Raw genomic sequence first — 14,263 nt, 5'->3', positions numbered from 1 at the left:
ATTTGGTTGAACCTAAAGGAGATGAGCAATTGAGTACCTTCCTATCACAGGTTATGTGTCATTTAAAAAATATTTAGTTGTGTACATAAAATATTATTCCTACATTGAAAAAATATCTAATACGTTCTTCCTTGACTGTAGATTTGTTGATTTCCTTGATGGTAGAGAGGCTAATGAGATTTCTAAACCTGTGGAACAGTAACATTTTTGTCAGGTATCAAGTAAATGCTCAGCCTAAAATATCTGCTACCATCTGATTATTTGGTATGGTAGAAGGGCTGGTCATTTAAGGAGTAAGGTAGTGGTTCTTAGAGTGTGGTCCAAAAACTGCTGGAGTTTCCCAGACTTGCTCAGGGATTCCATGAGGTCCTCCTTCTTCCCATGACATACATATGCAAGGCTGGATTTTCTATATATACTTCTACCGATATAACATATCATAACAGATTGAATGCAGAATCATATGAGAATCCATTTGCTTTCTACTAAGCCAAGCATAGAGATTTGCAGAAGTGCAGAACAATGCCACTCTCCTCAATATATTTTTTTTGGGAAAATACAATTCTTTTTTTAATTTATAAAAAATGGGGTACTACGTTTATTGTTATTTTAAAACAAATACAGTATTTTTAAAAAGTGTCCATTTTAATTTCTAATAGAGTAAGTATTGATAGATATAGCCCATATAAACACGCTTCTAAGGGTTCTCAATAATTTTCAAGAGTATAAAAAGATTCTGAGACCAAAAGTTTGAAAACCACACTGGAGTAAGGCATCTCTGAACTATTGAATTATTGCCACTCTTTTTCCACCAGTCCCCCTTTTTTGCCAACCCACACCTGAAACTCCTTAGCCAAAAATACTTGAGAGTAGGGGAGTTTCAATTTTGCTCTTAAAAACAATATTTTCTTTTTAGTATACTTTAAAATTGGAAATAGATCGTTGGGGCTTCAAGTTGGGACTTGAGCATATTAATATTTTTTTATAATTAAAATATGATTAGGAAGTTTATTCCAGAACATTCTCCTTTCTGTGATCTTTTTCCCCTTTCCTTTGGGAGGTAACATTTTTAATAGCTGAATTAACTGGTCAGCAGCGACACTCCAGACACTGAACAAAATAGCAACCAATAAGTGATGCTGACGCTTTTTTCCAAAGATTTTTGGCAGATTTTGAGCTATCAATCTGTAAACAGTGGATTAGCTTGGAGGACTGAATTTATAACTCTTTTTTTCTGTTTTCTACTTATAAGCCTAAATTAATGTTTTAATTTTGCTTCCACAATTATAATCTATTAAAAGGTATTTTGAGGCATGGGCTTTTGTTGGCTCTGTCATAGGAAAAAAAGTCAATGGTGATTGTCATTGAGATTTTTTTTTTTTCATAGTGAAAGGATTCTTGGTTGTAAAGCTTAAAGCTGGTGAACTGCTGACTTTCACTATTACATGAATGAAATTCTACAGATTGAGGTGACAGAGATGATAAATGTCTTAATCCTGCCATTTGCAAGTGTATGTGCTTGTGTTGGGGGGTGGGGGGATTGCAGATTCTTTAGAATTTAAGCTTAAATTGAGCTGATTAATTCAGGGAAAATTTGAATTCAACAAATATTAATTAAATGTGCACCTACTTGGCTCTGACAGCGATGAACAAAATAGACTAAAAATTTTGCTACCATGAGGTTTACAGTCTAGTGAGGGAGACAGATGTTCAAAAGCATACACAGGTATGAATATATAATTATTAATTATGATAAGTGCTGTGAATGAAATTTAACAAAGTAGTATATATGAGAGTGTGATGAGGGCATATGAGAGTTTAGGCAAGCTTCTAGAAGGAAGTGACATTGAAGTTACGACTTGAAGGATGAGTAGGAATTTGCCAGGTTGAGTCCTGTAAGAAGGTCCCAATCATGGGAGCGTTGTGTATATGCAGGTCTTGAGATGGGCAGGAAGCTGGCTGGTTGGAGTGCCTGGGAGAATGGGATGGCGAGGTGCCAACTGTGAGGACTAAGGGAAAGGGTCCTTGAGGGTGGTGAATATAGAGAGGTGAGTAGAGGGCTTACGAGGGCTTGCCATGCCTTACCAAGGTTCTGACCTAGGCCTACCTCTCCAACCTTGGATTTTCTCCTCCTTCTTATAACTCCTCTCTAGGCTCCCTGTGTCCTAGCCTGGCGTTGTTTTCACTTCTGAAATATGTCTTAAGTCCTCAGGACTCACCATGCTTGCCCAGGCCACAAGGCCTCTGTGGAGGCTGAGACAAAAGCTGCGTTTTTTCTTAAATGTTGCCCTGTTTCCACCGCAGGGTACTACCCACCTTAACACGCGGGAACACACACACGCATGCATGCATGCTTACACACTCTTATCCTTTTTCTACTACCTCCTACTCATCTTTATGGTGCCTATTTAGATATAACCTTCCCAGGGAAGCTCCTCCACGCTCCAGAAAATCTCAAGTTGTTTTGTTAGCAGTCTTATTTAACCATGTTTCTTTCTAACACTTAATTCAGGTTTTAATTATGCAGTCGTTTGGATGATTTGATTACCACCATAGAAAGATCTTGTAAGCTCCATGATAGTAAGGATCATGTTTGTATATCTTTATCATTTTAAGTTTCTTTTCTGTTTTTAGGGGGGGGGGGTTGAGATTATCCCTGAGCTAACATCATTTGCCAATCTTCCTCTTTTTGCCGAGGAAGATGGGCCCTGGGCTAACATCCGTGCCCATCTTCTTCTACGTTATATGAGATGCCGCCACAGCATGGCTTGGTAAGTGGTGCATAGGTCTGTGCCCAGGATCCAAACCCGCGAACCCTGGACCGCCGAAGCGGAGCGCGCGAACTTAACTACTACACCACCAGGCGGGCCCCTCATTTTAAGTTTCTAATGTCTAGTGCATAGTAGGCTCTGAATAGTTGTGGGAGGGAGAGAAGAAGGGAGAGACAGACGGAATGGAAATTCAAAGATAAGACTGAGATAGTCCAGTAATTTTCAAAGGCTTTTGATGACGTATCCTGTCAGTTAAAAAGTTTTTTGAGCTTTATATAACTTTAAAAAAGTTTTATGTACCCTCAATATGTATATTGGTTATAAGTTTTATATAAAATAAAAACTATCTATTATAAATCATACATAAAATAGAAATTTTAAAACGATTAAAGATGAAATATTTAAGGTATTGCTAATGGTGATGACATCGTATTATTAACGAAAATCTCAAGTCACTCAGGATAATGTTTGTTATTTATGATACTAGATGCAAATCTATTTTTCAAGTATTTTTTTAATTTTGAGTTTGGGGAGCTGGCTTCATGTCAGATTGAACAGAATGTTAATTGCTTTTCTCTAGTAAAGTGATTAAGTAAGAATCACTAGGAATAGAAATATCAGCTCCACCATTTTCTTACTCTTCTCTGGTGTTTTCGTTAATAACATATTCAATCTGTAGTTTCTTTGATGGTTTTAGAACACTTGCAATTTGGGGAGGGCTCATTTCATTATAAGTAGCCAACACAACCTGTAATTCTACTTAAATGGACCTTCAAATGTAAAGTACATGGCTGTACTCTATAAGCAAACCATGTCCACCGTTTCACATTATGTAACTCCCACTCTTTCTGAACCATACCTCTTGTACTAGACTGTCATAAAGAACAGAGACAGAGACCAAATAAAGTTTCAGGTTATTTGTTGCTCTGTTAGATTAAAACATTTTTTATAAGATAAAAATTTTAGTATTTTCATCCCGTAAGTCAATGAATTGTCTTGCATGATCCTTGGACGCACGTACCCCTTTTGGAGACAAGTGGGCTAGTGCTGGAGACTGACATAGACAAATAATTGATTCCGAGTGGTGTTAGACCCAAGCTGGGGGGTTGAAATCATTGCTGATGGAGAGATGTTTCACCAAGCGTTTGCCTTTTGAGCTAGATCCTGAAGGAGAGGAGGAGAGAATTGAGGGGGTGGGGGGGTGGAGGAGGCGCCTCAGAGCATTTGAGGCAGAGGGAAGCAACAGTGTGTTCATGTGCGTTCATGTGCGGAGCGCAGAGATGGGGTGGTGTTGGAGGAGTCAGCATCTGGTTGTGAGGGCCCTGGAGGCCAAGATGAAGCAGTTTGTATGGAGAAATAAGGGCTTGCTATAGAAAAGATCTATGTGAACATGAAAATAATAATAATAAAAACAGCAACAACAGTAAAAGGGGCTCACTCAAGTTTCATGTGCTTTTAAAAGTATAAAAGGAAGGTAGATAAAACTCTGCTTTACCCCTCTCCCTCACCTTGCTATTAGAGAAGGGATAGACTGAAATATAATTATGAAATGAGGAGTGGTCAGATAGGATGGGGGTGTGGGGAATGAACAATCAGACCACCAACCAAAAAATTCAGTCTTAAGAAGATGAGTCAGACGGTGTCCAGGTCAAACAGCTTAGTTAGCAACAAGCTTTTGCTCTTGCTTTGAAGCTGTAAGAGTAAGCTAGCACACAGACCTATTCATTAAAAAACTTTACCAGTTTTCTTCTTTATTTTCCATCTAGAAAATCACAACTAGTTAAAGGTTTAATTTTTAAAAATTATTTCTTATAATAAAGAATTAGTATAACCAAACTCTCATTATATTCCCAAAATTTTGCAGGAATTATTCAAATGGAAGTTTCTTTATTGTAGTCCTTTGACTCAGAAAATTGAGCTGCTACCAATGTAGTTTTAGGGCAATATCAACCTAAAATTTATATCAGGTATCTGACTTTCTCTCAGTTATAGTTTCATATATTACAAATTTACATGATTTCTCCCTGTCTTGGTTGAATCTATCCTTTGTTAAATTTGAGGTTCATGTATGAATGCATTGCTTTGCCACAGATGAGGGATAAGTTGTAGTTTTTTGTTTTTTTCCTTTTGGGCTGTATTATGATATAGGCTGCCCCACCTCTAGTCCTTTTAAAGGAGAAGTAAGGCTCAAACATAGCCATTTGGCTTGAATTATTCAGTCACTTAATCTTTAACATCATGTTAGAACAGTCTATTCATGCTTCTCAGTTTTTAATTTAGTGCCAATTTGCATTCAATAGGATAAGATAAAATTCAAACCTAAAATCCTTTGGGAATGCCTAGCCTTATAGCTGAGAATTTTTCATGTCCCTATTGAGTTCTTCATAAGAGGGTAGATCAGAGAAGGTTGCCTTAGAGAGGCTAGCAGTAGGAGGTAAATCTGATTAATTCCTTAAGATGATTTGTTTAGATCCACGTAAAGGGTATGTGTTTAAATGTACTAAGAAATAAGGGAACATATGTGAGGGGGATTTGTAAGAAAGACCTTGAATGGCAGTTTGAAGATGGTATGCTTAATTTAATTTGTCATCCTGCAGTTAAATTTTTTGTCTTACTTATGTATTTTTTTCCCTCCACAGTTGTGCAATGGTAGATGGAGTGATGATTCTTCCTGTGCTAATGGTGATTGCTTTCCCTTCCCCTAGCATGGAAGGTAAGTGGCTCACAGCTATTTGAGATAGGACAAGTATACTGTGTATTATTTAGCTTACTGTAAACTAGTTTGTTCTTAATCCTATCAGACTTAACACTCCTCTCCTCCCCCCCTTTTTTAAGACTTTATTTTTTTAAAGCCATTTTTTAGGTTCGCTGTAAAATTGAGAGGAAGGTACAGAGATTCCTCGTATACCCCTTGCCCCGACACATGCATAGCTTCCCCCATTGTCAACATCCCTCCATCAGAGTGGTACATTTGTTACAACTGATGAATCTACATCGATGCAGCGTAATCACCCAAAGTCCTTCGTTTACATTAGGTTCTACTCTTGGTGTTGTACGTTCTATGGGTTTGGACAAATGTGTAATGACATGTATCCACCATTACGGTATCATACAGAGTAGTTTCACTGCCCTACAAATCCTCTGTGTTCTGCCTATTCCTCCCTTCCCCCGTCCCCTTTAATCCTTAGCAACCACTGATCTTTTTACTGCCTCCATAGTTTTGCCTTTTCCAAAATGTCATATAGTTGGACTCGTACAATATTTAATCTTTTTAAATTGGCTTTTTTCACTTATTAATATGCATTTAAAGTTCCTCCATGTCTTTTCGTGGCATGATAGCTCATTTCTTTTTAGCACTGAATAATATTCCATTGCCTGGATATACCACAGTTTATTTATCTGTTGATCTACTGAAGGGACATCTTGGGGTTGCTTCCAGGTTTTGGCAGTTACGGATAAAATTGCTATAAACATCCACGTGCAGGTTTTTGTGAGGACGTTTGTTTTCAGCTCCTTTGGGTAAATAGCAAAGATTGTGATTGCTGGATCGTATGGTAAGAGTATATTTAGTTTTGTAAGAAACCACAAATCTATCCTCTGTATTGGCTGTACCATTTTGCATTCCCACCAGCGATGAATTAGAGAGTTCCTGTTGCTCCCCATCCTTGCCAACATGTGGTGGTGTCAGTGTTCTGGATTTTGGCCATTTTAATAGATGTGTAGTGGTGTCTCATTGTTGGTTTAATTTGCATTTCCCTGATGACATATGATGTGGAACGTCATTTCACGTGCTTAATTGCTATTTATACTTCTTTTTTGGTGTGGTGTCTGTTAAGATCTTTGGCCCATTTTTCAATTGGGTATTTTTTTCTTATTGTTGATTTTTAAGAGTTCTTTCTACATTTGGATAACAGTCTTTCATCATGCGTTTCTTTCACATATATTTTCTCCCAGTCTGTGACTTGTCTTCTCATTCTTTTGACATTATCTTTCACAGAGCAGGAGTTTTTAATTTTAATGAAATCCAGCTTATTAATTATTTCTTTCATGGATTGTGCCTCTAAAAAGTTATTGCCATACCCAAGGTCATCTAAATTTTCTCCTGTTATCTAATAATATTACATTATGTAATATTACATAATGTGGCTTACATTAAGTTTCTGTTGGATAGTGCTGTTGTAAACCAATTTGAGTATCTATAGTCTACGTTCTGCTCTTAGCAATGTTGTTTGAAGCATTCCAATAATATTGCAATCAATTTACTTAGTGTCAAGAAGATATGAAATAAGAATCCTGTGTGGCGAGTTTAAAGGAATTGGAGGCTTTTAAACCAGAAGAGGGGTGGGGTCCTAGGTTGAAGGAATTACTAAGAAGAAATAGGCTGAAAAGATTTGATGGGTGAATAGTAGTTCTCAGCTGGGGAGTATTTTTACCCCCCAGGGGACATTTGACAATGTCTGGAGACAAGACAAGTAACAGTCAAGTTTCTAGGATTTTTCCTCCTCTTTTTAATTGCTAAACACTATGATCACTATACAAAAACTGAGGAATGTTGTAGAATAAAGTCCTTCCAAATTCCATGCCTTTCCAGGTACAGTATCAATTCTGTGTGGTATTAAGCAGTTCCTTTGAGTTTCATTTGATATCATGGGTGGACCTGTGGTGTAGGCACAATAGAAAAAAAAAAAAGAGTGGAAGAGAAATTTGAGGTGGAAATGTAGAATGAATAGAGAAGGAGGAGAAAGAATGGGGAAAAAAGAAGGGGAAAAGGGCATTTATGGAACAATATTAACAACCATGCCATTGGTTGTTTTTTCCTGCTTTTAGTCTTAAGCTGCCCAGAGAATCCAGCAAATGACTTCTTAATGCCACAGTGAAGTTGTATAATGAGACGAGTTAGTCTGGCTGAAATGGAAACGGATTGCCACTAAGGTTTTGCTATGTAGTGTACCACCATCACTAGGATGTTTACAAGTAGGGAAAAGAACACATCATCCTTTAGTTGCAATGGCTTTTATATTTTTTAAACAGAATATCCAGATAGTGCTACAGCCTAGAGTGCTCTAAACATAATAGCAGTTGCTTTAGTCCTGTCTTCCTTGCATGACTCAACTCCTTGTTAACTGCATATTCTATGAAAAGACTCTTTGTTTTTGTATATTTACTAGGAATTAAAAAAAAAAAAACACTGAACCACTGAGAACCCCTAATTGTAATACACTCTAATATACTCAACATTAGTCATAAAGCAAATGTTAAGTAAAAAATACTTGACCAAAAGAGGTAAATAATAGGGCAGATAACTAAAATCTTTATACTAACCCCACAGATTGTCTAATGCAGAGCTTTAGATGACCAAGCTTAAAAGGAACTACACACATATTTGATCTTTGGAGAGCAGCAACAGCACCTTATTCAATGAAGCTAGATGGCATTCTTGGGCATAAATAAGAAAGTCATAGAGATTTTGTTCTAATGTATTTTGTTTGGTAATGTACTCTTCTTAGTCTATTAAAAGAAATAACTTCTTCCCCTTTGTCTCCCAAATTATTCCCACATCTCTTAAGTATTGATTAGAAATAGTGATAACACTTCAAATAATAGAGTCCCAAGCAGTGGTTTTGGTAGAATTGGCAAGTATGAGTGTACTCGAGAACATTTCTCAAATTCTGTGGAACCCTAAATGCTTGGGGTCAAAAAAGTTTGGAAAATACTGCCTACTGTAACTATCTCTTTGATGATTATAGGTAATATTTCTTGAGTGGTTAATATGTGCCAAGTGTTGGGCTAACTGCTTTATATCTGTTATTTCCCGTAATCCTCATGATTAACCTAATGAGATAAATTTTGGGCGATGTGCTTTTGAATTGGTTAAAACTCCTGCTTAAGGTTACACAGCCAATAAGAGGTGTGATATACTTTGTGGAATGGTGTTCAAGAGTTTCAATCATTATCAGTCCTCTTAGAATTTTGCATTTTTTTGGTGCCCTAAGTTAGCCACCTCCACATTACATTATATCTGGTGCATGCTAGAAACCAGCTCAATCCAGTCTGTCTGAGAGGTGGAGATGAGAGCTTGTAATAGAACATGATGAGGCCCCTTCACCTGGGTTTGTGTTTTTTATTTCTCTTGTCTCTCATACCAGTATTCATTTTTCATGTTCATTATATATACAACTCTAGCTGCAGGAAGAGTTTTATTTGCTCTCACAGAGAAGAGCACTTGAGTCCTAATTACCCGTATATCCTTCCTTTTCCTTTCCATTAATAAGACTAATCATGCTCTAATACTGCTATTACGCCTCGAGGGAGAAGTCTGTTTTTATTCCAGAACCTCCATGTTTGGCTTTTCCTTTGTCCCTTTCAGGATTTGCAGGTGAAGACCGTGACACAAATACTTAAAATGGAATATTGCTTCTTCAGAAACATTTCAAAGCTAAGATGACCCACATTTTGTTCAATTTGCAAGCCGTAGTTAGATTTTATTATAGCAAGGAAGGCTGGACTTTTGTAGAATTTTGTTGCAAGAGATTTTGGCCTGTCCTAGAGAAGATTGCTAAGTCTTCAATTATTTTCTGGGTTGACTTGATTTTAGTATTTCCAAAGCTATCACCACTCAGACTTTCCAGTCCAATTACCCAATGAGGGAAGGAAGGGGATAACTTCAATAGACTGTTTGTTAGGGTCCACAAAGGTGCCCCTCTTTGCCACTGAGGGGAAGAATAGAATAAGCCTTTCTTTGAATTTCTCATTATTGAAGATTCAGCAAGTTCTTGAAGGGGTGAATGAATGTAAGAGAAATGTCTCAGTATTAAATTTGTTGCTCTCATTTCCCATTACTATAATTTATCCCTTTTGTTTGGAATAAAATCTTTTTCATTGACACATCATCAAATGAGAGACTTTGGAGGGAGAGAGATGAGATGCACTGAGTTATGTGCCACTACTAGGACCTAAAATATCTGATGAAGCTGCACACTTTTAAGATATTGCTTCTTTTTTGCCAAATTTTCTTATCGAACAGGATAGTGGCGTATTGGTTAATGCAAAGTGAGCTGTGATAAAGCTTTCTTTTAGCCTTTCTTTCATGGGGAATGTTTGTTTCAGCTGTGGATCGTTCAACTAAAGCCACCTTCATTTATATGAGGAGGGGGTAGCAATAGGGTGTAGAGGGAACTCTAAAAATTTCAATCAAAGTCAAGTATTGAACAAATGTGAAAACAAATCCAAGACCCAAGCTCATTTAATAATTCCTTTGTGGTCAACAGTGAGTGGGCAATGCAATAGCTTCTAAGCTTCTCTTTCATAAAGAGAGGTCTCAAGAGCAAGAGGGTGGATGCCATCTTCTCTTTATGGAAAAACTAGGAAACAGGAGATTTGTAGGAATACCATGTATGCAACTTTTTCTCTTGGGGAAAAAAACACCAAGGAAAACAAAACACCTGTACAAATTAACTTGCAACTCCCGAAACACTGCTGACTGTCTTCTGGAGTTTCCCTCTGCAGCCCAGCCTGACCTCAGGCAAGCTTCCATAGAAAATGATTATATGAAATAGTCATCATTACTCAGAACTCACGTCTACTCCAAGTTAGTGTAAGACACGGGGCAGGGTGGCTTTCAAACTTTTCACCGTGACTCACAGTAGGAAACATTTTAAAGTTGGACCTAGTGCATCTCCACTTGGAAACATTTTACAGTAGGACCCACACACAGCTGAAATGAAAATTTCATGAAACGGTGATTATTCTTACTGTGTGTAATGTACTCCTATTTCTTCTCTTTTTTATTCTCTTCAGTTTAATGTCACTTAAAAAGAAAGAAAGAAGGAAAGAAACCTTGTCCTGAACCACTAAATCTATTTCGCTGCCCACCAGTGGGTCATAACTCATAGTTTAAAAAAGACCCTCCAATCTGCTCCCAAGAGCTCACTGCCCAGAAGTCCCTGACGCCCTCAGGTGAAAGCTCTGACAACTAACCTTAGGTCGTCTGGTATATTCTCTGCCAGAGCTGGCCTAGAACCTTTTATTTTTTCACAGGTTCATGTAGCCTGACCATCCTCTCTCTCCAAGCCAGTGATTTGACAGGAAGAGGGAAGTTTACATTTGCGCCTTCTCAGCCTCGGTCATAACACTGGAACAGCTGCTGCCTGATTCTAATCAGCTGAATCCGAGCTCCGCCGAGCAGGGTGTTTCCTAGATCCACTGTAATGCTACATCTAATTCTTTGTTATGGGTTAGAGTGGAGCACGGACTTTCCGAGGATACGTGTATTTGGGGGATGTGGGAAGGAGAGAAGGAATAGAAGGAAGAAGGAGAAATTCCTCTTGAGAAGGTGGTGAAATTCACCTTAAAGAAGCAAAACACAACTCTGCCTGTATTTTTTATTCAGATGGTGATTGGGAGGGCGACTTACCTTTCATTTATTTTTTGCTGCATTGGTTTTACATTCTGAATTCTGGTACCTGCACGAAGCCAGTTTGAATGAAAAAAAAAACAATAAGATTCATTCAGGAAAGTTGTAAAGTAAGAATAGATAGGAAAAAAAAAGTACCCACAGTTCAGTTTAGAATTTGACTCCTATGATGTATATAATACTGTAGAATGCCACATGGAGTTACAGGGTCACGGCTTCTCTTTGTCTTTAGTGTCATGTCCTGGCTCATATGCTTCACAATGTCAATTTTGCGAAGGGTTAGCGTAATTTTTGATAGTTAAATGGTGTTGCTAGTCAAAGTCAAAGAGTGTCTTCTGAAGGGAAGGCTCTGGGCCATGCGTAGGAGGCAGGCCTTTCTCAGGAGAGAGACAAAGTCGAACACTGTCATGAGCCGCGTCTTCCTTTTTCCTGTGTCTCTGTGTGTGTGACTTCCCCTCTCTGGGCCTGTTACTGCAGCGGCACGATGGAGACGGTAGCAGGGCGGCCGTGAGGAGTCATGGGGAATACATCCACAGTGACCCTGGAGTGTGAGAAGCCGGGACCTGGTGGTGATCATTGTTTTATCCCCAGTGCCTAAGATGGTGCCTGGCATGTAGCTGGTGCCTAATGAATATTTGACAAACGAATGAATAAATAATGTTGGCTGCAATCATGATAATTATTGTCATATAAAAAAGATAATATAAGAGACAGAGGGACTGATCTGGGTTGAGGAGATGATAAGAGAGCACATATTTTCAAAGAATTTATTCTGAGTTTGGGAAAAGAGAACCGGTTATACGACAGTCTTACATTCTTCCAGTTGCATCCACTGAAGTAGGCACTAGTCATGTCAGTGTAACTAGAAGTGGTTCCTGCTGTCAAGGGGTCACCGTCTAGTTGGAGACGCACAGCACTGGGAGTATGACAGGAAGGGCCTCATAGCACACTGGGCTGCGATTGGGGACAGCAGTCCCGGGAGCTGGAGTGTGGAAGGATAAACAGGCAATAGACCGCCAAAGGAAGGACTGAGAAGGACTTTTTAGGCAGGGGAAGCGCCGAGCCCAGAGAAGTGGGGGAATGGAGGACACCGCCTGGGCAGTCCAGCATGGCCGGAGAGCAGTCTCGAGAAGGGACTCAGGTTGAGAGTTAGGTCCTACTAGCCTGGCTGGGCCTCATGCCTAACATGTTTCACTTGTATCATGAGGGCAGTGTGAGCTATCGGAAGATTAAGTAGAGGCAATTTGTGTTTTTTCAAAGAGTTGTGTGGTGGAGGTGCATCATAAGGGATGGCAAGATTAGAGGTGAGGGGATGAGAAAAATGAATCCTCCTGCAGTGTCTTGGCAGGCACGCTGCATTGTCAGAGGCATCCCAACTATAGCAACTTAATGGTAGCAAACAAAACAACAACTGAAAACCTTCGTTCAAAGAGTAGACCTTTGTTACAGGTGGTTCACGAACAATAACAGCAGCGCAAGCAACACTAATCTAATAATAATTCCACTCCTACTTTTATTATGAAAACAGAAGCCTGAGCTGCTGACTTTTCTAGCAACTTTTGTGAGACATTTAAATCCCTCTAGCTGGCCCTTTGTTCCTGTGTTGCCATGGAGTGTCAATAAGCCCAGCTCAGAATAACCCAGGCAGTGAAATGAGAGGTACAGCTTGCTCACTGGCATGTTGGCTGGCCAGGTTACACTGTTTTCATTGCTCCCGTCTTGGGAGGAGCACCGGGCAGCTGGTTGCCCTGGCAGCTGTGAAAGGTGTATGTCTCTTGGCTGACCAGAGTCTGAAATGCAACCAAAACTTGCCTGCCTACTGAGCATATGCAGCTCCCGATTGAGCTGATAGCAACTGAAAATAGCCCACTGAGCACCTGTCCCTTGTACACCAGCCCTTGGCCGACTGCCATTTAGGACAGTGTGGACTCACTTGGTGGATAGGTGAGGGGCTGAGCGGATTTTCATGGTTCTTAGGAAGATCTTGGGAACTTTGGCCTTAGCTTAAAAGGAAGAAAGAAAGCAACAGCTTCTCTGAGCAGTCCATTTGGCACTTCTGTGGTTAGTGGGTAGCCACAGTGGCTGTGTATGTACAGTATGTGCTGAAGACTCCATATAGTTCTTGCTCAGCCAAACTGCGGTCCAGTAGACTGAGACGTATAAGTTTTCTCTTGGAGGGAAAGGCTTTCCTAAAAAACTCCTGGATGGTAGCCATCCGTGGTTTATGCTGCCTTAGTTTTAGAAAGGGGAGGCATTGAGTTAAACTATTTTATTTAATTTTCTGCCTGCTCTTTAATCCCCAATGTTTGTTAGTAGGTCGCTTCTACAAGGTGTCTCTTTGCTAGATTGTCCTTTCTCAGCAGTCCAAATGTGGGCACAGAATAGAATCACAGCATGTTAGGAGCTGTCTGTTCCCCTTTGGGACTCCTTCCATTTCCTTCTGGGCTTTCATCTCTTCAGCGGGCTTGCCATTGTTGGGCATGCTTGGCACGCCAATGTGGATGGAAGCAGACTCTGGAAGGAAATACTTCTGAAATGACTGGTGGTATTAAAGCTACTATTTAAAAGTGACCCTTCGTAGATACTTGGGTTATCTTTAGGCCGTCAGGGCTCTGCAGCTACAGGAGCCAAAGGGAATCTGTGGAAACTCTGGCCTGTTGCTCTCGCCTTGGTTTGTGTTTAGATATTCTTGTTTCCCAGCCAGTGGCCTCGTGACACATCTCAGATTTAGCTGCGTTTCTTCTGCCAAGGCCCAAGATTATTGTGGAAGCTCGGAATGGTGTGCTGTGCCACAGAGATTGGAGGGAGGGAGTGTGTGTTGGAAAAGCCAGTTCTGGTTCACAGCACTCTGAAGAAATGCTTTCAGTGTCTACCTTGACTGTAGATACCTGGAGCCTTTCTTTGGGCTCGGGTAAAAAAAGAAGCCCAAAATGATCCAAACTTAACCATCTCTTGGTGACTGTGGGATCTTTAGTCTATGACTAATAAGCCAGTCTTCTTAAGTGTGTTGAATTTGGGAGTTAATGAATTCTTGTGGACCATATTAATTAGACTGATAGGGGAAAGAAGATATGCAAAG

The 14,263-nt window shown here is 39.6% G+C and overlaps 1 protein-coding gene across 4 annotated transcripts in view; it reads left to right on the top strand.

The window, feature by feature from the left end:
• Nucleotides 1–14,263, top strand: part of ACVR1 (activin A receptor type 1) — a 120,600-nt gene that overhangs the window by 62,158 nt on the left and 44,179 nt on the right. For all 4 annotated transcript variants that reach the window (XM_058549012.1, XM_058549010.1, XM_058549011.1 and 1 more), the window contains one exon: nucleotides 5,411–5,484. In XM_058549012.1, coding sequence (XP_058404995.1) covers nucleotides 5,418–5,484 — 67 coding nt within the window. In that variant the 5' untranslated portion in view covers nucleotides 5,411–5,417. The remainder of the gene's footprint in view (nucleotides 1–5,410; nucleotides 5,485–14,263) is intronic.

Source organism: Diceros bicornis, chromosome 10, assembly GCF_020826845.1.
Source record: "Diceros bicornis minor isolate mBicDic1 chromosome 10, mDicBic1.mat.cur, whole genome shotgun sequence".
Lineage (NCBI taxonomy): Eukaryota > Metazoa > Chordata > Mammalia > Perissodactyla > Rhinocerotidae > Diceros > Diceros bicornis.
Note: the sequence above shows the minus strand (reverse complement) of the source record. Positions and strands in the feature narration are given on the sequence as shown.